This window comes from Aricia agestis, chromosome Z (genome assembly GCF_905147365.1).
Source record: "Aricia agestis chromosome Z, ilAriAges1.1, whole genome shotgun sequence".
NCBI classification, from domain to species: Eukaryota; Metazoa; Arthropoda; class Insecta; order Lepidoptera; family Lycaenidae; genus Aricia; species Aricia agestis.
The window spans coordinates 38804530-38831701 of record NC_056428.1 but is presented as its reverse complement, the minus strand read 5'-3'; the positions used below and the strand labels follow the sequence as shown (position 1 = coordinate 38831701).

Below are 27172 nucleotides of genomic sequence, written 5' to 3'. Positions count from 1 at the left end.
TACTAAAACAACTTTATAATTTCTTTCAATTAAGCAACACATTAAATGCTTAATATATTTATATAATCTAAAAAAACTATAACGATCATTGCTTTAACATCATCTTATAAATAAGAATATATTAATGGAAATTCTTTAAAAATAGTAGTAATGAGTGTCACATTAAAATCTTATAACTAATTGCCAATGCATTTTATAATACAATCAAAAAAAATTTAAACTTAAAATGGCCTTCTTATGAGCCCGTTCTTTATAAGGCCAAAATGTTCAATATGCGTGTATAAGTTTAATAATCCTAATAAGTAAAGATGTTATAACATTATTTTAATTGTTACGGTACGCATTTATAACTAAAAATAACGGTTTATTTATTACGTTAATGATTTTTAGATGTTCCTTGTAAAATTCATGTTCCCTAGCAAGGCCAACTATCAAATCCTTATAAGGAACCACCGGCCTTCCTAGGAACATTACCAATATTTTAACTTAAATCGAGGCATAAGTAGAATTTCTTTTATTAGTACTATACATATATCCCTATACGACAATGCCCTGTAATTAAATTTGAGATAGATATAGGTCATGTAACTAAAAACATCGTTTTTCAGAGTGCGGAAATTACAATTATTGTAGCCTCGATAACCAAAGTCTACAAACAGTGAGATCTCACTGCCATAATTGCGGCGCGTTCGACTCGCCGCCGCGTTTGTGGCCTTTAGTTTGATGGGTCTAAGACGTGTGTAGTAGAAGGAATAATATGTCTTACCATGACGATAACTACGACTTTTGAACAGTTGGCCTGTAAAGGATCGTGGCCTAACTTAAAGGAACGTTTACGTGGCCTTCTATCAGTATATATTAAGTCTATGCCTTCTATGGTGCATGGTCTTTACCTAAGTATTACAAATTCCACTAAAATCAAATTCAACTATATTACACGTTAGCGTTTTAAACTCCCATTAAATCCCAAATCGTAACAACATTCTTCTGTGGCAAGTTGACGTTCAAGTTTGAAACTTTGAACGTCGCCAGTTTGACATCGTACACAGTGGGAGCCGGCCGTCTTGGGTGAGTGAAGCCGTACCAATTCAGCTCATTTATATACAGGAAATTGGTCGATCGTTAAACTATCCAAACCAGTTGAGTGGCTCGCTTCTGTCCTATTATTTAGATCGAAATCGTCACGTTTCTTCAATCTTTTTCGTTCTATGATTCAGTTTCTACTTTCTAGAATCAAGGGTTGAAGGTAGATTCGATTTTCAGTAACTTGTGTACTTAATAAAGACCGGTATAAAACATTAAATGACTTAATTAACTTAGGAGGTCAATAAGTTTAGTGTTAAAGCATAAATTCACGTTTTTATTATTTTAGAAACGTATTTACTTGTATTAGAACGAGGGTAAGAAGTTAGAAATGTACTTATAACACCTCGCTAGATTATTACTTTCAATAAAAGCTTTAAAAGCTCCAGCCGACGATCCATCGCTATTAATGTCAATTTATTATAGCAATTATAGTACATTGATCCTAGAATAATAGAAACTAGGTTTATATTTAGGAGGAAAACCAACCAGTATTAAGGTGGCAAATTCATAAAAATGTATTTGTTATAACATATTGTATGTAATGTTCATGTATTAAGGCAATTTGGCGTCCGAACTTTTTCGGAGTATATATTAGACGTTAGTTTAGGTAAAGGTGCTGAAACCTAAAAAAAATCTAAAATAGGGCCGAAAACATACAAGGACGCAAAGCATGTGCCCCATTTGCTTTATCCATTCAAAATTCTTTAACCTTACCACAGTATAGATACATATTATTAGTTTAACAAACCTTACGGCTCATGTTTCAATGATTGTGATCCTAATTTCACTTATAATAAGGTCCTATTGGAAGTAATAAAACTCTGAACGAACATATTCATATTGAATCTAATTAAACAAAGTCGTCTGTCTCCACTCTCCACAAAAACGCTTTTTATTCTGGTACCAATTTTTAATCTAACCTTATTCGTAACGTGCGTTCGTAGAACCGGCTTTTTGGAATAAACATGATTCGTAGACGCCTTCGCATTTGAAATTAGAATACTTTGAAGGTATTTGAAATAGTTTACTTTGTAGAATCTCCCAATAGCACAAAGCTCGGACTGCCTTTTTCCTTTTTCGGTTAGATTTCGTTAAGACATGAAATACATTTTATTAATATACTCTGTTACGGTACTTACTTATTTAAAACAAATGCACTTAACTGGAATATTATATTTTTTAATTTAATATTTTGGTACCTTTCCAGCTTACATAAAACCCGGAAGCTTAAAAGCTTCATTAACTCAGTAAGGTAATTTATGTCACACAACAAAAGCTTGCCATTCGTTTATTTTTAGGTAAAAATTTTTTAACCGTACCTTTTTCGTTGCAGGTAAAAACAATGAGTAAGAAAAACGGTTTAGAATCGTCGACGTCGCGCGGCAAGTCGGAGGCTTCGGAAACTACACCCCTTGTCGCTAAAGTGGTAAGAAAAATGTTAAAATATTTAAAAAATAATAGGATATTTTTCAAACAACACAATCTATTAGGAGTCACAAGATTGGAGAGGAAAACCGCCGAATTTTTTAATTGACTAATCCTCTTATGCCTGTTTTCTATCATTTTTCAATTTTGTTTGGTTAACGCCAAAACAATTGCTAAGGGTGGGTTGCACCAACTTACTTTAACTATAACTTTAACTTTAACCATAACAAAATGTCAAATGAACTGTCAAATCCCTAGTAAAAGTCATAATGGACACTACATTTAACGATAACCTTAACCTTAACTATAACTACGACTCTGGTCCAACCCACCCTAAATCAACTGTTGAATAAATTAACTACAGTTAAAACATATAGAAACCGGATACATCGAACTATAACAACAGCTTTTTAGCATCAAAACCACATCAAAACAGTATCATTTGTAATTCATATTGAGTGTTATTGCACCTTTTTTTTAGTTATTTTCATCCTTTATTCTACTTGTAAGGAACTGCTTATTATGCTGTTTTGTGAATAACAGCCAGCCAGAGTCAGGAACATAAAGCCTATGATAAAGCTCTTCGATGCTTATGACAACTAACAATTGAAAATCTATTGTGTCTGCGATTCTCACGATCGAGGTGTTAAATAATAAAATCTTAGCTAAGCTATTGAACGTTGAGTTAATAACATCCTAAGTCCCAACCTCAGTGTGTTAGTGCTATTAATAGATACCTAGGTACCTAGTTACTGTACGCCTCAAGTTATACCACAATACAAATATAAACAGTAGCACGTGTCCTCGTTCTTGAATTTCGTGCAATACAGATTCTCGTATTAAACTTACTCTAAATTCATAGGACAGTATCAAATTACTAATAGATAATTAGAAACCAACGGCGTATTCTGGTACTCCATTTTCAGTCCAACTCGTAATAAGACAAAACTTGTGTTTTTTGTATGGGTTTGCCCCCCTTAAATATTTTTTTATTAAATTTATATTAACCCTCGGTTGGTCGCACTTTTAAAATAACGCCGTTGGTCACCTGGGGTCTTTGAAAGCCCGAAAATTAAATGACATAAAAATGGCATAAATTTATATATTTCTTAATTTTTTTCTGTAAATTTTTGTTATTTAATTCAATGTTAATCAGATTTAATCAAAAGATTAATTATATTTTTAATACTTGTAAGTTTAAAACTTCTTATTTAGAGTAGGCTGGTATGTTTGCGACAGAAAAGTAAAATATTTTAATTTTGAAGGACGGCAATGTCAAGTTTGTAAGAACTGAAAAAATGTTCTAAGAGAAAATATATTTTGTATTATAAGAAACAAAATTGTTTATGTTTTCCTCCTATATGTCGTAATAATCTTATATACTTATAACCAAAACTTCCAAATTAAAATTAGAAGTCAAAAAATTTCAAGTGGAAACCGTGAGTTGGGAAAATTAAAAAAAAATCAACATTATTTTAAAATTGTGGTAAAACATGTAGGTAACTAAAATAACAGTTAAATATCCTATAGCTTAGATTGAAATTTAAAAAGCTAAGTCCAAATAACATATAAACTATTGAATGTTAAACATTGACAAATTTTCAGCAACAAAACCTCATATATTTTATACATTTCCTGTTCTAATACTTTAAACGTATGGTAAATATACCGACAATCACCAAAAAATAATCATCATCATTTTGGTCTACATAGCAAAATATGCATTTCTGGAAAAGTGCGTCTAAAACTTCTTGGTTACTTAAACTCTTACTTCTTCTTTTAAAAGGATAAAAACTGGACCCTATTACTGTGACTTCAATATCAGTCCGTCTGTCTGTCTGTCTGTCTGTCTTTAGGCTTTATTTCAAGAACCGCTACCTATAGCTAAACTTCTGAAATTTTCACAGATTGTGTATTTGTATTGTCGCTATAACAACAAATACTAAAAATAAAATAAATATTGAATGGGGTCTCCATTGGGGTCAATAATGGCAACTGGCACTTGAAATTTTTGCAGCATCCTTAATTATTTACTTTAATAATATTTTTACTTTAATAATTAATATTAACATTAAAATAAAATAAATATTTAATTTATAATTTTCCCATACAAAAAACACAATTTTTGCCTACTTTCGCTTTATAATGGTACGGAACCCTTCGTGCGCGAGTCCGACTCGCACTTGGCCGATTATTTTTTTTAGTATTTGTTGTTGTTCGGGCAACAGAAGTACACAATCTGTGAAAATTTCAAAATTCTAGCTATAGCGGTTCTTCAGATGCAGCTTCGAGACAAACAGACAGACGGACGGACAGACAGACGAAGTCATAGTAATAGGATTCCGTTTTTATTTTTACCCTTTGGTTACGGAACCCTAAAATGAGAACTGCATCTAAGCTGTAATAATTTTGATCTAAATTAGTAATATAAGTTTATAGATTTTTATGCGCGGTTGGAAGGTTTAGTATGAAGATGTCCTACTAAATATATCAATTAAACTGTGGTAATATTGTATGATATGTTTTGTTATATACAGACGTGCATCATTAGTTTGTGGCCCAAGGTCTTTCTAGACAGGTTTACAACATTAAATTATTATTTAAAGGTGTTATTATTTCTTCTTGTTTAAAGCTAGGTTAGAGTTAGGAATCCCGGAAAAGCTTTCCTATGCATTACTTGAAGTACTTATAGATGGTAATTAGATTAGAAAACTGGAATATAGAAAATGCAACAGAAAGAAACAAGCATATAGGTCAATGACCGGATTTATCTCTATCATGCACCGAATAGAAGTAGATAAGTACGCATATAAAACTTTCGTGTCTGTGTTAGTTGCATTACACCAAAATAACTTCACAGATTTTGATGACATTTTGTGTGCTCATCTAGTATCTGCCGTTTTGTGTGAAAATCGACTAACGCTTTTCGTATCCAAAATAGCTTAGGTATTTATATCAAATAAAAAAAACTAGCCAAGTGCGTGTCGGTCCATGCGTAATATAGGGTTCCGTTTTTTAAATTTTTTCTATGGTCAATGATTTATAACGTGTTTTACACTACTAACAATATCAACTAAGTTACTTTCAAAGGAATATGAACGAAAAGTTCCTTTATTATTCGCCGAATGCATTTTTTTTCAATATGCAGTCTCCTATATGCAGTGGAATATAGGATCGAATACTAGAGTAGGTCATAGCTCGCAAGCCAGCTGTAGGCCTGCTGGTAATCCTGTTTTCAACTAATTGGATTCGCCTACATGGCTTATAGTTTAGTGTTAATTTTAATATTTTTCTTATTTACCTTTTACATGACGACGTGGAAATGAAAAAAATAATTTTTAGCTGATGGAAACTAAATCAGCGAAGATGTCCACATTTTTTTGGGATGGGTACAAAATGATAAAGCTTAGGCCAAACCTACGCGACCAAGGCGACTGCGAAGCGGAGCGTCAAGTAGTCAAATGTGTTTTTTGTATACAAAACACACATTTGACAACTTGACGCTCCGCTTCGCAGACGCCTGTTCGCGTAGGTTTGGCCTTAGCTTAAAGGTTGCTCTGATCGTACAACATGTTAATTGCACTGAGCACAGCCATATTGTGTCCCGCGCGAGTTTGACAGCTTACGATCGAAGCGTTATTCGAGGAATTAGAAGAGATAGTAGAAAATTCTTTAGTAGTAAGACCGATACTCCCAGTAGATTCGATCGCCGGTATGACGCAGAAGAACAATTAATGTCCTCCCATCTTTCTACACGCCACTTGCTTGCTAAACATCAAAAGACGTTTTACTGTAACGATATTGTATACGAGTCACAGCGGTATGTGTGCCACTTTTCGACTTTCCAGAGAAGATAGAAGACAGAAGTTATATAAGATCAGAAGTCCGTTTTTCGATCTTAATCCTATGACTGGTGATTGCATATACGGTCTATTAGCATTAAACATACAAGTCTAAGAATAAAGCGGACTTTATTGGAGCTACTTAGGTAATGTAATATTGCGGAAGGCAGTATGGTGTGTCTTGTGGTCTATAATATCATGAATTAATAAGAAGGCTGATTTAAGCGCACCACACACGGCAAATATATGATATTTAATTCCCCTTTTTACCCCCTTGGTGCAGATCTGCGGCCATGAAAGTTGCTCGCATTCTATCATTTCGTAGATGTTTTTCATGAATCATAGAATCATAGTATCACCCGCATGCGGAAAAGATCCACGCGCGGGTCACAACAAATAACTTATGTCATGAAAAAGTATGTGCTTGAAACCGTTTCTATAAAGTAAAATGATTAAGAAATAAATCTATTTCTTCATAGGGAGACAATGGTGAAGATCCAGAGCTGAACAAGAATGGTGGTGGTGGTCTATCAGTCAAGCAGACAGCACTGCTGGTGGTTGGAGAGATTGCCGGTGGTGGAGTCCTGGCCTTACCGAGAGCTTTAGTCAAAACTGGTAAGAAGCTTAAGCGTAGATAAAGAAATTTAAAATAACCACCATGTCCATGTTCACACAATGCTTCAAGTAATACTCGTAGTATGAAGTAAAGCCAAATTTTACAGCTCTGAGTGGGCTGATGATTATGAACAAATGAGATCACTCAATCATGTTGGGTTTATAGAGAAAAAACTAACTACTTATATCAAAATCGGTCACACACACATAGATAATAATATTATGTTAGAGTTTTAACACGAGGGATGCAGGTTTTAGGGGCTTTTTCGTCGGGGGTTAAAAATGTTAGGAATCCCGGTACGTAATGTCTGTAATTTATTATAGGTAATGTGTACGTAAAATAGTGGCCCGCATAAAAATAAACCATTTTGAAATTCACGCCCACCGGCAAAATAGTGCAGTCTTTGTAAATATAGTAAAAAATTGCCACTTTTAACTCTCCTCTTCTAATTAGAACGTTAAAGGTATTTTTCACCCTAACGATTTTGGTTACGTACCGCGACACCACGACCAAAATGTGTGTGTGGCCCGTATAATTAAAACTTTGGGTACCACTGGTCTACATGGTTAATATTAAGTACTTGTTAAAATTGTCCTAGTGTTACTTCAAGAATTAATTACTACTATTTATATACTAATAGGTACATAATATTAATCAAATGTTTATGGAAATGCGACAAAATTTGATAAGGAAAATGTCTACCAAAGGTATCATGTTATTATCTATTTGTATTTCATATTTTAACCGGCTTTGCTGGTTCTCTGGAACACATTCACCGCTAAATAACGTAGGTATTTCTAGTTTCTACAACAATATTATCATCAAGTAAAATTACTAGCTAGAAACGAGAAAATCATAGGAAAATTCTTACTACAGCAAGTACGCATAATAACATAAACGTAATAATTTTAATTTGTTTGCCACTTTCACTGAAAAGAACTAAAATCTTTTTAAATAGACGTTCCGTGTGGCTTCGCCCGCGTAAATTAGGGAATTCACGGAAACCGTACATTTCCCGCAAATAAATAGCCAATGTCTTACGTGGTCTACTCTATATCTTTTTTTTTATGAAATAAGGGGGCAAACGAGCAAACGGGTCACCTGATGGTAAGCAACTTCCGTCGCCCATGGGCACTCGCAGCATCAGAAGAGCTGCAGGTGCGTTGCCGGCCTTTTAAGAGGGAATAGGGTAATAGGGGAGGGAAGGGATGGGAAGGAATTAGGGGAGGGTAGGGAAGGGAATAAAGTAGGGGATTGGGCCTCCGGTAAACTCACTCACTCGGCGAAACACAGCGCTAGCGCTGTTTCACGCCGGTTTTCTGTGAGAACGTGGTATTTCTCCGGTCGAGCCGGCCCATTCGTGCCGAAGCATGGCTCTCCCACGTATATCTGTGCCAAATAACATAAAAATTCAACTTGATATAAGCACTTTAAAATATTTTCGCCCGTTTATTTTATTTTTGGACCGATTTATCGCTAATCCCACCTTGCTGCTGCCCAAAGGCTTGCTGTGCTTAGGTCGTCAAGCATGATTTGCAATTCTGAGGCTGTAGATGCGAATAGGATGATGTCGTCGGCAAACCGAAGGTTTGTCAGCCTTCTGTCGCCGACCACAATACCTTTTGCCTCTCATGGTACTGCCAACTTTTGGAAAACTTCTTAGAGAACACTCGTAAAAAGTTTGGTCCCTTGCTTAACCCCTTTGAGAAGTCGGAATATTGGTCCAGTGTTCTTCAATTTTATATTAGCGGAACTATTGCAGTAAATGATTTTTAAAAGATCTTATATAAGTTGTATTTGGTTGTGGAGGGCTTGAAATATGGATGTTTAATATTATCGAAGGCTTTAGTGTAATCGATAAATGCCAGATATAGAGGTTTATTATATTCACAATACTTCTCAAGGAAGTTAATTATTAATATGTAATATTAATTTTGTCTATGTGCATTGTATATTTTATGTGTACCACAATGTGTACAATTCTATATTAAATTATTATATAAGATTTTATATTTTACGTACGCAGTCGAATTATTATTATTATTGTGTAGTCTCAAAAGCATCTTATTTTGTAACTTTTAATGGCTTTTAAGTAAAACAAACATTTATTATTTATGCAATAAATGTTTGTTTTACTTAAAAGCCATTTTTTAGTGTATTTGAGTGACTCAACTTCGTAATGTTTCATTAATAAATAATTATTGCTAACTAATTACAAAATTAACAAATTGATTATTACCTAAATGCTAATTAATAATGATTATAGTACTCGTACGTTTGTAATACACATTTTAAGTTACTTTATAATAAACTTTAGCTTGCGATTATAATATCTATAAAGTACATTGTGCACGTGTTTTATTAGGAACGTAAGGGTCAATGCAGACCGCAACGCGACGCGTAGATGCATTTCTAAATTTGTATAGATTTGACAGATTTGCAAGACTCACGCTCATGAAATCTGTCAATTTACTTGAAATGCATCTATACGATGCGTTGCGGTCAGAATTGACCCGGGGTACCTATTATAGCTATAGCGAATGTGATTTTTAAAATTAATGAGTTATGACATTGTTGCTTAGCAAAACCCTCTTTCGATTAGCATCAGCTAAGTCCATTCGTTTTATTTCATTCTGAACAACATTAAATTTGATCTATGACTTTTGGAAATTCGCAAGAAAAAAAATATCCTTTTTCTTTAGTAAAAATTAAAAAGTCACGTGACCAACAAGGTTCTACAGAGAATCATTTTTTTTCGTGAATTTTCAAAAGTCGTAGAACAAAAGTGGTTCAGAATGACTCCTTTTGGCTTCGTTTACCTTATGTGAAACACCCTGTATCGATCATCAATTTAAAATGATTTTATAATGCCTAGCCAAAAGCTCCTGCAAAATATATTTTGACTTTTACTTCGATATATGCGTGCGAACAATTTTTTCTTGGTTATGAATTATGATGTTTGTCTTGGCACAGAATAGATAATAGTACAAGTAATAGGTACAAGTAGTCTTGGTCACATATTCGTTTGTTCCAGTTAAAAACTCACAGTTTTATAAGTTTTATGATAATTTTGTTTGCCTCCCACAAATCGTTGCGCAACATTCTTAACAATATTTCCAAATGGATCTCATATTATGCTAGTGTTTCAATATAATTATACTAATTCTATCCCTCTCTTTCGCCACGTGAGTGAAAGAGACGCTTGCTAGAACCTGTTTTGTTGCTATCAATAACAACTGTGGGACCCCGGCTTACGAAAATACAGAGTCGTTAATGTTATTTATATATATTTAATTTTGTTTGTATTCTAAATAAAAGTTTTGAAGAAAATCCTTTTATTAGAAAATAATATGATATATTAAGTATTATTAGATATAATATGAAACTTGTATTAATACTAGGCAGCCCCGGATCTCCAATTTTTTTCAGGCGGGGCAACTGAAAAATGCCACCCCCCACGGGCGTATGTATAGCTTTGATAAGGGGGTGGGGGGGTCTCTAACGTAAAAAAGCGGCCAAGTGCGAGTTGGACTCGCCCATGAAGGGTTCTGCAGCAGCCTAAATACCTACTCTGCCTACGGACACGCTCCACAGTATAATTTTTTTATTATATTGTAAATAGAAAAAAAATACAACAGATATGTACCTCGCCGATGACAATCGATGACAATAATATTATATTGTCGATTGGACAAGTAAGATGGATAGTAAAGTGGGGGTCCGGACCCCTAGGACCCCCCCCCCCCTATATACGCCCATGCCCCCCCCCCCTACCTACTTATGTTTATTTTCACCTTTTTCATCCATATAATTTCAGCTAGAGTACTTACTTAAAAGCTTGCTATTTTGTGTAGCGAATAGTATATTCTACCATAGAGTAATAAATATACAAGAGTTTCAAAGCCCATACAAACCAGCGTGATTGCAATTTTAGTTCTTATCTGAATGATAGATGGCGTTGGGTGTATCAAATTTGCCTTAACATGCCCTTAACGAATAAAAATACATGTGCCATCTAGTAGATTATTTTTAAAACTACAAAAGCTAGTCGCTGATTAAGAAAGGAATTTATTTAAATAATTGAAATTTTGGTTGAACGTGGTTGAACAAAGGTTTTGGCTTTTTGTAAAGCTATAAATACTTTTATTAAAGTTATATGAAAATTTATAATTTTAATAATTAATAATAGTAACATGTAAAAGTTCTGTTTCTTCGTAAATATTCTGTGCTTTGGGTGCGGCAAGCTAACTAGGCCTTTGTATAATATATAGTGGCTGATTTATAAAGTATCTTCAGAGCGAAGTAACCTTCTCTTCAAAAATTGTAGTGTCTGGGATCAGAAAATGTCTCATTGGTATACGCTACCACCCGGGATCGAACCTGCACACTCTGCGAGTGCGAACCAAAGTGTCTAAACCACGGAGCTCATACAAAAAAAAAACTTAGTATTAACTTAGAATATATAATAGTACTGGTATTAGCTCCGTGGTCTAAACACACTAGGCTGAATTACGCCGGCATAAATTCCGCCGCGTTTCAAACGCATACAAAATACGGACAGAACGACGACGACGATTGACTTCCGTCGAGCCGAGTCGAGCGTAAAGTTCGGCAGCGATTCGGCAGTAATGTTTTTCGAAACCGAACATGGCAAATCCAACCTTAACTCCAAAGCGTTAACGCACACACTACATCTGAGAATATTAAAATTCCGCCGCGTAATTTCGGCTCTTCGCGTAATTTATAGTGTGTCGTAACTAACGATTGTTGTTTAAACACTTACAATAAACATTGATTCGGAAGTATTTTTAGAAAATCATAATTATTATTCTACGAGTGTTTAAATGATGTTGTAAAAATGCAGAAAAATGTTCTTTCGCGTTTTTTGTTGTATTATTACATTTGTGTTAGGACCCATCCTATTTCTGGTGTACCTTAACGATATTATAAATATACACTTACCTAATGGCAAAATAGTAGCATTTGCAGATGATGCAGCTATAATATTCAGTGGATCTACTTGGGAGGATACCTTTACACAAGCTCAAACCGGATTTAATTGTATTCAAGAACAACTCTCTGCTAACCTCCTAACAATGAATTCCGATAAAACAAAATATATAACATTTTCTATAACTAATAAAACTCAGCAATCCCTATCAAAACACACTCTTGTAGTCCATAAAAACTGTGACAAAAAACTAAATATAAACTGTGCCTGCCAAGCATTGGAAAGAGTGAACAATATAAAATATCTGGGCATCAAACTTGACTCCCTACTTATTTTCACTTCGCACATTACTGATTTATCCCAAAGAATTCGCAAATTGATAGAAACATAAGGCATGCTGCTAGTCATCACTTATTAAAAATCATCTATAATACTTTATGTAAACCGTTATTAACATACTGTATTAACGTAATGGGGGTGGACACAAAATGAATCTACTTACACTTGAAAGGGCTCAGAAAGCTTTGCTTAAAGTTATGTACTGCCTCCCCTACAAACATATCGTAGGGCTAGGGTCACACAGGGTTAATCACATAACACACATATACACGAATTTCACACCTCCTAGTCGAACTGCATCCTATGAGAAGCAGTAAATGTCCCAATATAACTTGTAGGGCAATGTTCAATACCATACACGACACACAGACAGACATCACAATATCAGAGTACTAACATAACTAAATAAGTACCTATAAGAACAGGTCATGTGACCTAGTTTAGGTATTTAGTACCATAAAATTGTTTATGCTAAAATTAAGATATTGTAACAATAATTGTAAATGTCAACAATGAAACAATTTACCTACCTATATTGTTATCAATAAAGATTATTATTATTATTTTCAGATATAGCCAGAATCGATGATGGCGCCATCTAGATTTAGCTTGCTTTTCTCGTGCACGCAATTTTGTATGGGACTCAACAGTCTATGTATGGCTGGTCTCTGTTTCTACTTACCTATGTATTATGTTGTACCTTTAACTGTAACACACAACAAAATCACCATTTCATCTTTGGCTTACAAATTGCCAGGGACATAATATAAGCCTACTTGTAAAATTTCTAGATAGAAACAATTAATTACATATTGTTATGCAATATTAAAGCTAACCTCTACTTAGTTAAAAACACGTGTAAAAATATTATTATAAATACTTACTCAGATGTTTTATGGCCGGTTTCTGATTTTTTGACAGAGGTTTATCTATGCGATATGTTTTTGGTTCTAAGACAAGAAGGCCAATCAATAAATCCGTCGTATTATGTACCTCGATCGTGGAAATCGTAGACACTATAGATTTTCAATTGTTATGCGACAGCCGGGTGGGCCCTTGGGGATTGGTGGGTTATTATTGATCATGCTTTTAGATTTCTTTTAAGAATCTATATTATATTATCCCATTGCTGTGCAAGGGCCTCCTCCAAGGTCTTTCATCTGTCTCGTTCCAACGCCACCGCAGGCCAGCCTGGCTTGTAGGCATCCAGTTCATCTCGCCATCTTTTTCGAAGCCGTCCACGGCGGCGTCGTCCGTCTTCTGGTATCCACTCTGTGGTGGGTGGTGACTTCGGCCCAACGGTCATGATGCATGCGGCTGGTACGATGGGACATACCAGACGCATGCAATATTAGATATCATAATTATTAACTAATTAATTCACCCCTCCTTCAGTTAATAATACTGATGTGCTTCGCTACACTCGTAACGCCAAGCCAAAGCTCATCGAGCTACAATAATTTAAAGTTCATTTAAAAAATATATTGTGCACAGTGAACTTTTGAGTTTAAAAACTTTTAACAAAAAATAAGTATAAAGTAACTTTATACTTATTTTTTGTTATTCTGTTAGAGATTATTCACAAAGAAATTTCACGCCACTCAAAACTGAATAACACATACTTATTAATTTATAAGATTAATTTATAATTTATAAGATTAAACAGACGAACACATTTAACTCTCCTCCAACTTTTTTGGAAGTTGGTTAAAAATGAAAGCATTCATCGATAGAGCTTTCGAGCTGCATCACTGTTAAAATAGTGAATTATGTAAACTTGTTAAGTACATTATTTACATCGTGAATGAATTGTATTTTAATGAATATTTCGAAAATGCTGCTTGCTGCTTTGCCTTTCTTTTTATCTGGCGTTAACGACTCTGAAGTACCCTGGGAATCACATTTCTTCATTTCCTATCACTTGTTTCAGGATGGCTCGGTGTTCCGTTACTCCTGCTGATATGTCTAATGGCAGCGTTCAGTGGAAAACGTTTAGGAGACTGCTGGTCCCTCATCGAGGCCAGAGACCCGCAAATGAGGACCAGGAAGAGGAACCCATATGCTATCATCGCTGAACAGGCCCTGGGAAAGACGTGGAGGTAAGTGCTGACATGACCAAACGTCATGTCAGCCGTACATCGAGACCAGGCGTATTATTATGGTAGCGATTTCATATTACCTTTATTAATATATTTGTGATTTAGATAATATCGACGGTGGAAAGGCAAAAGTTACCAAGCGACACTAGGGGTCAAAATGAGTTATTTATATATTCGGAATCAGCGAATTTTTCTCTATCGATTGGTCTTAGTCCCATGTCTCTACGAGCACTTTTGATGTCGCTTAGGAACTCCGCGGAAACGGGTATTTTTCTGATTTTCGGCGACCAAGCGACAACTTTTTGACACCTTTTTAAAAAGTAGGCATTTGGTAATATCTACATGTTTCTTTTTTTACTTGGTAATTTTTGGCTTTACACGTTTTTAATTCAAACTACAGTTAGTAATTTCTGCCTTTCCACTGATGGTATCAATTAGGTACTTGGGTACGTTTAGGTTTAGGTACGTTTTACCTATAATACATTTATTCATTTATGGTATTTCGGACTCTAAACCCTTGAGATATTTTTTCTGTCGTTAAGTATTTTTTAACAAACCGTAATCATATCAAAAGTTCAATATGGTAAATTTTACTCGCTCAAACTAAGATAATATTATGTGGCGCTTGGTAACCTTTTACCTGCCGTTTTATCTATAAATTTTGTTACTTGGATACTAATTGCTGAAATAATTATTTAATTTTAAATGTGGTTAGCCCAAACAAACACTTGACGCGTTGTCGCTTGTCCCCGCTGTAAATCATACCTAATATGGTGGATAGTAACGGTTTTTTCGATAAGTCGTAGTTCCACTGTCGCTTAGGCAACCAGCGTGCGCGCTCTCGCGCATTTCCTTACGACTGTTTTGTGCGATACGACACTTGGTATCTATTAAAATTATAATTTTCAAGCTAATTTGATTTTTTGAGTTTTCTGTTTTGAATATAAGAACTTACCAATAGTTCTTATATTAATTTTATAATAAACTCATACCAAATATTTTACTGATTCCGTAGCAAAAGTTGATTATAAAATAAACGAATTTGTGAAGAGAATCGCCTTTTTATTTTGAACCGACTTCCAGAAGAAGAGGAGGGTTCTCAATTCGATAGTATGTTCTTTATTTAGTGATGATGATGAAGGAGGCGTGTTCTGTCGAGGGTCACCAATGTGGGAATATGCGTGGCCACCACAAAGGAAGATCTTCCGACCGAGCGAGGTGTTATGCTCGGTCAGGCCGGAGCCCGCGTGATACATTTCGTATATATAGCGACGCGCTCAGAAAACTTCGATAGCGCGATGCAGGAATGTTAGGCGAATTGTGGGTACCGCCACAAGTTATGTTTGTTCGCGGATAACTCCACTATTTGTAGACCGATTTTTAAGATACTTCTGTTGTTGTATAGGACATAGTTGAAATTTGGTACCACGTTCACAAAAGTTGTGATCTGATGATGCGATCCACGATGAATCGAGGCAACTCCTTAAAATTTGTAAGGAAACACGTACAGGGGTATTACTGGGGTATTACAATAGTGACTTTTTCTGAAGGATTTCAAACATATTATATACTACCAAAAAGTAACATTCTGCAAAAATGTATAGGTACCTTGGTTCCGAAGGTGCTGTACAGAAAAACAGCTGACGTGGTGTGAATCGTCCATAGATATTATTATTATTATTAATTTTCAATCCTCATAGATAGATGTTCAGGGATTTCAGCATTTAAACAACTAATTTAAGCATAATAATATGCCAATATTAATATATCAATTTCATCAATTGTCATCATCATCACCATAAAGTTATTATGCCTCGCTGCACGCACCGTCAATCATGACCCTATTATTGGTACTTCTCATGGTCATAAATCAATCACATCAAAATAATGTGTATTTTTTTTAAATACACCCAGGTACAGTTAACTTTTGTGGTAGTTATACACTTAAATAAAATTATCCACCACTGACTGCGTACAATATACTTAATAGACATCTAGATAACTAAAAAAAAAAAAACCGGCCGGGCCACGCGCAATATAGGGTTCCGTAGTAACGCTAGTTTTTGATAATTTTTCACCATTTCAGTAACATTTAAAGGAATTTTAACGAAAAATTCCTTTATACTTTTCATACATTTTGTTTATGTCATCGACTATTACTAAATAACTTGTTAAGTCTTCTTAGCCGTGAGTGTTTTCCTTTTAAATTCAGCATCTTTGCTACTCCCGTGAATATTTTCACATTTCCATTAGACACATCCACAGTAGAATGGGGGGCGGGGCACTGGACTCTAACGTATTTTTCAACTGCAGAACTTCATACTTCACAAATGGACCCCGAAATCGGAAAATGATTTTTGAAATGAAAATGTTTTGGGATGGCCACGAAAAAAAACCGGCCAAGTGTATGTCGGGCGACACGCAATATAGGGTTCCGTAGTACAGCTAATTTTTGATAATTTTTGTATAGTTAATGTATGTACATTTATAACGTGTTTTACATTACTAACAACATCATCTCAGTTACATTCAAAGGAATTTGAAGTTTGAACGACAATTTCCTTTGTACTTCTACGAATACAATTTTTTAGTTGATCGACTATTATTCAATAACTCATGAATGTCTTCTTAGCCGTGATAGTTTTCCTTTTAAATTCAGCATATTTCTTACCCCCGTGAATTTTTTCACATTTCCAGAAGCAACCGCATAGCTGGTAGAAGGGGGGGGGGGGACACTAGACTCTAACGATTTGTTCCACTTTAAAACTTCATATTTCACAAATGGATCCCTAAATCGGAAAATAGTCTTTGAATACTCATAACATTTTTAAAAAACCTATCCAACGACACTCCACACGGTGGCGTGGACGCGGAAAAAATAAATCACCCCCGCTTAATGTGTATCGAAGGTACCACAAAAAAAATTAAAGGTTTTATATACTTACCATTTTGTCGGTTTGATTAAGATGTACATTCATGCCGAATTACAGCTTTGTAGGCCTTATAGTCACTGAGAAAAACCGCGGACAGACAGACGGACAGACAGACGGGCAGACAGATGGACAGACAGACGGACAGACAGACGGACAGATCGAAACTATAAGGGTTCCTTGTTGACTAACCGTAAAAAAGAGAAAAAAAAATATTTTCAAACAAAAAATAGAAACTGACTTCCTTGGCAAAAACAAAATTAATATTCTTATGAATAACCTAAAAAGTGTTACATAATTCTTATTTTATAGTAGTGCCTTTTTAGGGTTCCGTACCCAAAGGGTAAAAACGGGACCCTATTACTACAACTTCGATGTCTGTCTGTCTGTCTCCAGTCTATATCTCAAGAACGGCTACAGCTAGACATCTGTAATTTTTGCAGATAGTGTAATTCCTTTGCCGCTGTAACAACAAATTCTAAAAAAAAATATTTTTCCCATACAACAAACCTGATTTTTTGACCTTTTTTGCTAGATATCAATAATGGCAACAGCTAGGCACTTGAAATGTTCACAAAATACTCAATTGTATTTATACTTTTATAATTAATAATAAAATTAAAATAAAATAGATAAATACTCCCATACAAAAAACCTATTTTAGCCTATTTTTGCTCTATAATGGTACGGAACCTTTCGAGTTGTACACGAGTCAAACTCACACTTGGCCAAATTTTTACGATTGGACTAAGCCTAAACTATATTATTATCTGTACTCAATCTTCATACATTTTAGAAGTCGGTAAGTAAGTTACGGTTCATTGGAATACTGAATATTGTTTTTACCGAGTAACTCTGCTTCAATTATTTGTTTGAAAATTATTTATTCAAAGGCATATTTCAAATATTGTATACTTGATAGGTTTTTCTTCAACAGTTTAACTTCAGTTATTTTCGATTGCAGCATAACTATACTGAGCAAATTTCCTCACTGAGTCTAAAAAGTAAAAACTTTTGAGTTCTAGCTCAAATTTATTTGGCGGCAGGTAAATAATTACTTACACTAACAGAATTTTATTTGTCGTATAGTAAACTTTGCTTGTTATAATAATGGAATATTATGAAATTTAGACCCATTTGCTTGTTCAATTCATAAAAAAAATCTCTACTTAGCCCTTTTTGCTTCGAACCATTTGGAAAAAAATATATATTTAGATATCTTTACTAGATTGAAAGATAAAACGTTTTTATCGGTTGGTAACTTTTACCTGCTTCTAAATTTAGGTAAATTGTAACCAAACGCCACTTCTACGCTAAGTATACAGAGATACCCTTTTTTTAATAAATCAATTAATAAAGGCATTAAAACACCTTAAAAATCCGTTGGATTTTTTAAAATATCTCTAATAGCTAATTTTTTACGATTTTTTAAAGAAAAAATGAATCTTTAAACGGCTCTCCTGTAAAAATAGCTATATGTCGCTTGGAAACTTTTGCCTTTCCACCGTCGATATGTTTAAGACCTTGATATATGGCAAAAATAAATGAAATGGGATTTAGAAGGCATTACACAAAAAACTTCGATAAAGGCATAAAACAAAAAAGCCGTAATATAACTCAACCGTAGCCGTATTATACCGACTCGTGGTCGTATCCCAAATATTTTGATTGCCTTCGCTGTTGAATTTATGATCGGATGCTTAAAATGGCCTAAGAACACTTTCTCTATAGCTGTATAGTAGATAATATCCATAGCTGTAGGTGAATATAAAGGATAACACTAATTACTCGTAGCCCTGTAACTTGAGAAGTCTGAACTGTAAGCTTCCAACACTTCGAAGTTCGAACACATTGCAGGCTTCTTGCAGTACATTTGTGATGCGGTTCGTTGTTTGTTGCATTTTATAGTGCGTTGTCATAAGAGTTTGGAACCGTTAATTTTATTTTCAAGTGCTGACTTCCTTCAGAGAGTACTGTGTCATATTGTGTGGTAGTAGTACCCACAATAGCGCCACATTCCTGCATCGCGCTATCGAAGTTTTCTAAGTGCGTCGATATAGTTGAAATCAATCCATCTCGCTCGGTTGGAAGGAGGAAGGCCGCCTCCACGCTTATTCCCACATTGGTGATCTCGACGTGAACCATTCGTAATGAAAATAATAAGGCCTTATTTTTATCTTATGTCAAAACTTTCAGCGCGGCAGTGTCAGTGGCGCTCGTTGTCACACAGTTCGGTGTGGCCGTGGTCTACCTGCTGCTGGCGGCTCAGATCATCCAGCAGCTGTTCCTGGCGCTGGTTCCCACCATGACCCTGTGTCTGTGGTACCTCATCGTCACCGGGGCAATGACCCCACTGCTTCTTTTCGGCACGCCGAAGGACTTCTCGTGAGTATTCTTATTCACTATGGTAACAACTAATGACTAACTAATAATACATTATGGTAGAATATGGTATGAAGCTTCAGCAAACGACATGGCACCACAGGTTTCATCATAAAACTCCTCCTGTATACCAGCTGGCCTCGTTGAAGCCGGCCACTGTGACCAAAACAGGTGGAGTCATTATTCTTTCACTACAGAGGGAGTTTTATGGATCTAAGTCCTAAGAGATATAAATAAAATGTAAACAAATAGTATGGCACTTTCACTGACAGTGACGAAGGAGTAAGCTAGTAAAACTACGAAGCCAATAGAACTTTGTCATTATTGTACAAATAACTAGGGCAATGTGGTGCTAGAAAAAATATTTTAACCTGTGTCTAGTGTCTACCATGTAGACATTCTAGCATTTCTGTTCTAAGGTGATTTAATAAAAATACTGCAATATTTTCAATCGTTTCATGAACATAATGTCTGCCGGTCCTGACACCACGCTGATTGGACGGTAGGATGAAAAGGACATCTCGACAAAAACGGTTTCTAATTTTTTATCTAAAACCTTTCTTTCCAGATTCCTAGGAACAATCGCTTTCTTCGCGACGGTCATCGCCTGCGTCCTCTACTTCATTCAGATGATGAACGACATCCGTCCCTTCGTGTTCCGCTGGGGCATCCACGGCTTCAAGGACTTCTTCCTGGCCGTCGGCATCATGATGTTCGCCTTCAACGGCGCCTCCACTTTTCCCACCATACAGAACGACATGGCCGATAAGACCAAGTTCAACAAGAGCCTGCAGTACAGCTTCGCAGGTATTGTACCATCAAAGATATTGAGTCATCGGCTGATGGCGTACCTACTGCATTTGGTCGGGTTCACTGACCTCTATAATACACATCGGGTTATATTAATACAATGATTAAAACGTGACCATTTCTGGTAGTATTTACATAAAATTTCATAGTTAACACAGTATTTTGTTTTAAAAATCATAGACAGTAAAAGTAAATACAATGAAAAATTGCATCAGCCGAAGCAAGTTTGTAAGATGGATTCCTCGTAAAAATATAATATAACAATTTATATTATTAAGTCCATTACGACAATGGACTTAATAATATAAATTGTTATATTATATTTTTGCTGCGATTGAGTGCACCGCCAGGCGCCATGGCGTATATGTATGTCCCTGTAGAAACAAGCCCTGAGTTTCTCTATCTTATAGTAAGACTAGCTGTGCTCCGCGGTGCTACTCGCGGTTTATTAGGGATTACAAATTGTCATCATTTCCCGCTGTAAAATGTAGCCTATCTTAACACTGGATTAACATCCAGGCTATCAGCTAACTACATACTCATTAACCTTCAAGCGGGCGCGCGCTATTTTGTAACGGCAGTGGTTGCGCGTAACCTAAAAGACGTCGTAGGTGAATTTGGGAAACAAAACACTTTTTATTCAACATTATTTATTATTTCATATTATAGGCGTGGGTGCCAGATTTAGTACTGGGAACTACCAAAAGGGATGCGCCACTGCCGGTAGGCAGAAAATGAGAACTCAGGGTGTGGTTTCAGGACTTTACTAACGAAGCAAAGTTGTGGATCAGTGGTCCAGTTTGTTACAGTATTTACACTTTACAGTATATAGTTACTACGATAAAGATTAACACAACGGAAAGACGATGTTGCTTGCGGTGCGAACGTCGTGTGTATTGCGCGGGAGACTGAAAGGTACGTACGCGCAGTCTCACGGCTCGAAATCCACTGAAAACAAAATGGCGGGCGGCGCGTGCCGTCCGTTTTCAAAAAGGGGCGCGGGAGGCGAAAGGGGAGGTGCCGCGTTTACAGCGCATTACCCTGGCACCACGTACTCACACTCGCAGCATATCTAGCTGGCATGCGTCGCGTCGTCGGGAGGCCCTCTTGGGCAAAACGCGGTTATTTGTATTAACATGATTTGCTATAATATATTAAATTATTACTCTTTTTTAAAATAAACAGTTCACCCAGAAAATTTAATGTATTTTTAGTAAAAACTTAATTATAATATTCGCTGATCCAAAGTAGCTTATCTTGTGTGAACAGGGGCAGAAAAAGTGATCGGAATTTTCTTATCCTAGTTCCATTTTTTTCTTCATCTAGCAATAACACTCGGTGTTATCGGTCAACGACGACTTAGTTTTATAAATAAACATAGAATTTGCCTCAATTATATGAAAACTGCATATAAAATTATAAGAGAGGCGCGCGGAGTCTTTTCGACGCCGGCGCCGAGACCAAAACAATTGAGGTCCTTGCTGCAAAGGGGGTGCGGAGAGTAAGTGTAAGCTATTTATTTTGTAGATAGATAAATTATGAAAAGCTACTGAGAGAATGATACAGATTCAACTAGAAATGTCGATAATATCAACGAAAATGTATTGCGAGGAGTCGATTCGACGCCACGCGACCGCTTGAAGGTTAAAATTGCTCCAGCCGTTTAGACGTGAGGAAGTAACAAACAAACACAACAAACTTTCGTCTTTATAATAATATTATATTAGTGTGATGATAACAATATGCTTATTTTCAGCCATCATGGCCATCTACCTGCCTATCTCGATCGCTGGCTACGCGGTGTACGGCGAGAGTGTAGGACCAAACTTCATCACATCTCTCACTGCCACACCATTGACTCTGGTGGCTAATGTGCTCATGGCTATTCAGTTGGTATCTGCCTTCATCATCTCCATCAACCCCGTGTGCCAGGAGATGGAGGAGATGTACAATATCCCCAGAGGTGAGTGTTAAAAAACAACCCCTATTTAATAAGTTTTAAGGTAGGCATTCACGAGCAATCCATATGGCTCTCGCGCCATTGCATTGGCCCAATACTGCTGGCGTGTTCGTGAATGCCATGAATGTCGCGCCGAGCCAAATTCATGGCAGTCACGAACATGCCAGCGAGGCGTTCCATTTGATCATTTTGAGTGTAGGCGTCGACAGCACCGGACATGTTCTAAACGGAGAAGGTTGATGGTTGTAACACCTCCGTGGTCCAGTGGCTTAGGGCATGGCTCTTGACTCAGAGATCGTGGGTTCGTTTCTCGCGTTGGGAATATTATGTTATTTCCAAGTTTGGCTAGGACAATGCAGGCTGATCACCTGATTGTCTGATAAGTAAGATGCTCTCTATTCCTATACTGCGTCCTGCGCCTGATCTCTAGCCAGACGTGTCGGTCTGTCGTCCCACTGGGTTATGAGAGTATGAGAATAGAGAGTGCTCTTGTGTACTCGCACACACTTAAGACTATACAATTACTACTGCGCAACTGGCATGGTTTTAATGAAACCGGCCACCATTACCGAAACCAGTGTGGGAGTTATTATAATGCTTTTTAACGATTTTCGTTCCTCCTCAGACTCCATCGGCCACCGCATCCTGGTCCGCGTGTCAATCATGGCCGGCATCATGTTTATCGGGGAGAGCATCCCGAGGTTCTACACCGTGCTGGCTCTGGTCGGAGCCACCTCCATCGGCCTGCTCACCTTCATCCTGCCGTGCTACTGCTTCCTCAAGCTCGACAACCAGCCGCCAGCGGAGGGACAGGTGCAGAGGTGAGTGACACGAGCTTTTTGGGTTAAGGGCTACCACACACAACTGCGAATTCGCATCGCATCGTAATGTCATTTTTGTTATGTATTTTGTGTCGCAGATATTTGCGATGCGATCCGAATTCGCAGTTATGTGTGGGTCCTGGTTATGTCCGTGCTGTGACGATGCGATGGATTTTTATTACGATTTAAAGCTAACCATCATTTACTACACAATATGGCATCTTGGCTATTTAGGGTCAGTCGACATTGCAACGTGATGATGCGATGCGTTGAATTTTTATTGCGAGTAAAAAATGAACTTTTATACAACGAACTTTTATACGAAAGTAAACATATAATTAAGGCCTTTGTGAAAATTTCAAGTGCCTACCTCTTGTCATCATTGAATATCGAGCAAAAAATGATTCAAAAATCCCGTTTGTTGTATGGGAGCCCCCCATAAATATTTAATTTATGTTGTTTTTAGTATTTGTTGTTATAACGGCAACAGAAAACATCATCTGTAAAAATTTAAACTCTCTAGCTATTACCGTTCTTGAGTTACAGCCTTCATGACAGACAGACAGACGGACAGACGGACAGCCATCGAAGTCTCAGTAATAGGGTCCCGCCCCGAAAAAAAATACGGTGCCTAAAATTCAAGAAATGCAATAGTCACAACTCACAAATTAATTCCCTACAACTTTTGAATATCAATGTCGTTAACTTGCGTGTAGTAAAGCAATGCAATATTGCAATATAAGTCCTAACGGTCGAATTCGGATATTAAATTTAACGATTACTTAACTTAATTTAAGGTATAGTTGATAGAAAATAATATGCTTATGTCCAAACATGTATTTGAATAATATTATATAGGTATATAAAAATTATTAAATGTTAGTCTCGCTAAAACTATAACGGATTAGCCGATTTGGCTAATTTTAGTCTCTCAAATATATTCATGGATGATGGAAGTCCAGGGAAGGTTTATATTAGGAGACAATTGATACTAAGTTCACCGGGTCATCTAGTATTCATTAACTTAAAGTTAAATAATCATTAAAAGATTCTGAGTGCGGTCGTAAGCAGAACCTGTAGCCAAGACGTTTTCTTTATCCGGCGATCAAAATGTATGGAATTGACATTTTGATAATGTTTAAATGAAGTTGACGTTCGACTCGTCTAATGCCAATTCCGTAGATACATTTTGAACGGCGATTCTATAAAGAAGTGGCAAAGAAAATGTCTTGGCCTAATCCGGCCCTTGAAGGCGCGATGTTCAATATCAACCCTAGACGGTCAATAATATTACGCATTACGTGATTTTGCGCAATAAAATTGTTCGCAGCTTGTCTAGGGGCCCGCTAAGGCTCATAATCCTCAACTCTTTTCTTGTATTCCAGCGAGACCCCCGGCTGGTCGAAGCTGCTGTGCTGGCAGGTGGTCATCGTGGGAGCTGTGGGTGCCATAATAGCCACCTACGCAGCCATCAGCGCCATATTTAGCACGTCGCAGGCGACACCCTGCTATCTTAAATAATTCTAAATAACCCCATCGTTGCTAGCCGTATTGTTGCCAGCCCTATTATTGGCACCTCAAATTTTTGTTTGGAAGTATGAATGCCAATAACAGGATTATGATGAAACTTTACGTGACTATAAATGGGTGTTTTCCTTTATACATGATCAAAATATTTCAATTGAGGTACCATATTCGAGACATCAGAAGTTATATAACATTATAAACATCTATGGTGAAATAGTTATCTCTGCGATGTTCACAAATATGGTAGGTATTTTAATATCTAATACTTACAACATTATGATAATTATGTAGTCTTTAAATAATAATTCAATTTTATAATTCCGAATTAGTAATCATACTTAACGAGATTAAGTAAGATTAAGTAGATTTATTTATGATATAATTAATTATATGAAGCATACTGATTTCTATCTTATTTTTATAATATCTACCTACTTACGTTAGTTTTGTAAAGAAAACTGAAAATTCATTAAATAGTTTGTTAATTTTAAATACTGCGTTATTATTTTCCCACACAAAAAACAGCGGGTGTTAAAAGTTTGCTCTGTTTATAGGTTTTGTAGCTTCTAAATGGATAAATCGATTTCGATGTAGTTTTGTCCAGAGTGGTTCCATGCAGGCAGGCTTAAAACTATAATTACACCTTTTACGAATAGCTGTAGGTATTTATGGTTTTAAGCCAGCGTATATTGCATCCTAAATAGTCAGACACCGGTACAATTTTGTTTTAATAGGAACATATAAAATATTTTACATTACCTATATCTCGGAAAATTTTCGCTATCCTTTTAAGAAAGTAAACATAGTCGCGCTAACAGATAGCTAGTCTAACTATATTAGACTACTTTTGTAGCTCGGTGGATGAGCGAGTTGGTAGCTCAAGCCGGGTGTCGCGGGTTCGAATCCCGCTGACGGAACAAAAACTAAAGTTCATCATGTGTGTATTAAATATGAGTATGATATAATAAAAATCTTAAATATAATATGACGTATAGTATAAAAGTATTAAATATATTTCCGTTGTCTGGTACCCGTAACACAAGTCCTTCAGGTACTTAACACGGGGCCAGACGGACGTGATGTGAAGCGTCCATAGATATTATTATTAAATAGTTACAAACACACACAAATATTGACGTAAGTTAATTCATAATATTTGTACATTCACACGCAACATGCCCCCCATGGACTCAACTTGTGATAAGAGATAACAAGTAGAAACAAAATATTTAATTAGTATAGGGATGTTCGATTATTGTAATCGACGAACGTTATAAGACTTTGATAGTAATTTGTTCCAATTTTTATGTAAGTACTTAAAGTTTACTAATTTCCTAACGAAATATAGATGCCAGAAAAAATCTGATTTCCTGATGAAATATAGACGTTTAGGCATAAGAATATGCCAGAAACAATCTTCCTCAATGCGCGAGTTTGCATTGAGCGGAATGAGGAATCATCATCACTGCTGTTATTTAGAACAGGAAGGATTTGTATTTTTGTGTCTGTTTGTAATGAATAAACTAATAATTATTATATATATATATATATATATATATATATATATATATATATATACATAATATCTTCCCTTGCGGCTCTCAAACATATTCCTACAACGTATGGCAAAATTATGTTTAAAATAAATTGTTACAATATTTATTATATTTAACATTATAAGTTATAACGTACTCGAACGAGTATAGCATCACTAGCTATCGGCACTATTAACTTTGCTAATAACCTTAATACTTATATTGTAATAACATCACTCCGTTGTCAAGTGTACCTAACTTCGGAGTTCGGGAACGAAAATTGGCTACATTTTTACAAGTTATTTAATATAGTAAACGAACGTTATGAAAAGTATTGATTTTTAATTTGAAGCAAAAAATATTATGATTTATAACGTAACAGTGCAGCAGTGTTCAAAATAAGAATACATACTAAAAAAATATTCATACATACTGCCGCACTCGGAGTGGAACTAAACAGGAATTACTTAAAAATGCAATTGATTAAAAATTTTGACATGTCCCATACAATATCTGTCAAACTCTTCATTATCATTACATTGAAATTTGAAGGTAATCATAATAAAATATGTCTCTGAGTACGGCGGCACAATAGACATAAAAGTAGCTTTGTGGTTCGGCCATAATTTGTACGATTTTTATTTTTACTCATATTTTTCCAGTTTGCGATTTTGATGGGATAGGTTCTGTCAAAACCTCAAAAAAACCCCTGAAAAAATAAAAATACTTTTCCGCTAATTCAATGTTTCGTCGAGATTATTATGCTGTCTGTACACATAATTAAAGACGTGACCGGAAGAACACGATAACTATCATTTCGTTATATACGGGCATTTACTTACAAATAAT

At 35.9% G+C, this 27172-nt stretch overlaps 1 protein-coding gene across 2 annotated transcripts; it reads left to right on the top strand.

Annotated features, from left to right (window-relative positions):
- Positions 1–912: 912 nt before the first annotated feature.
- LOC121738516 (amino acid transporter AVT1B-like) lies at positions 913–25178 on the top strand. Of its 2 annotated transcripts, none has more exons than XM_042130633.1 (9): positions 913–1068; positions 2420–2512; positions 6833–6968; positions 14190–14358; positions 19485–19673; positions 20239–20477; positions 22237–22443; positions 23066–23261; positions 24647–25177. In XM_042130633.1, exons 2-9 carry the CDS (start codon positions 2429–2431, stop codon positions 24780–24782), a joined length of 1356 nt encoding a protein of 451 aa, XP_041986567.1. In that variant the 5' UTR covers positions 913–1068; positions 2420–2428; the 3' UTR covers positions 24783–25177. The 2 variants fall into 2 exon arrangements, with proteins under 2 accessions (XP_041986567.1, XP_041986568.1); XM_042130634.1 differs by lacking the exon at positions 913–1068 and adding an exon at positions 2297–2338 and having other exon boundaries at positions 24647–25178.
- Positions 25179–27172: the final 1994 nt, after the last annotated feature.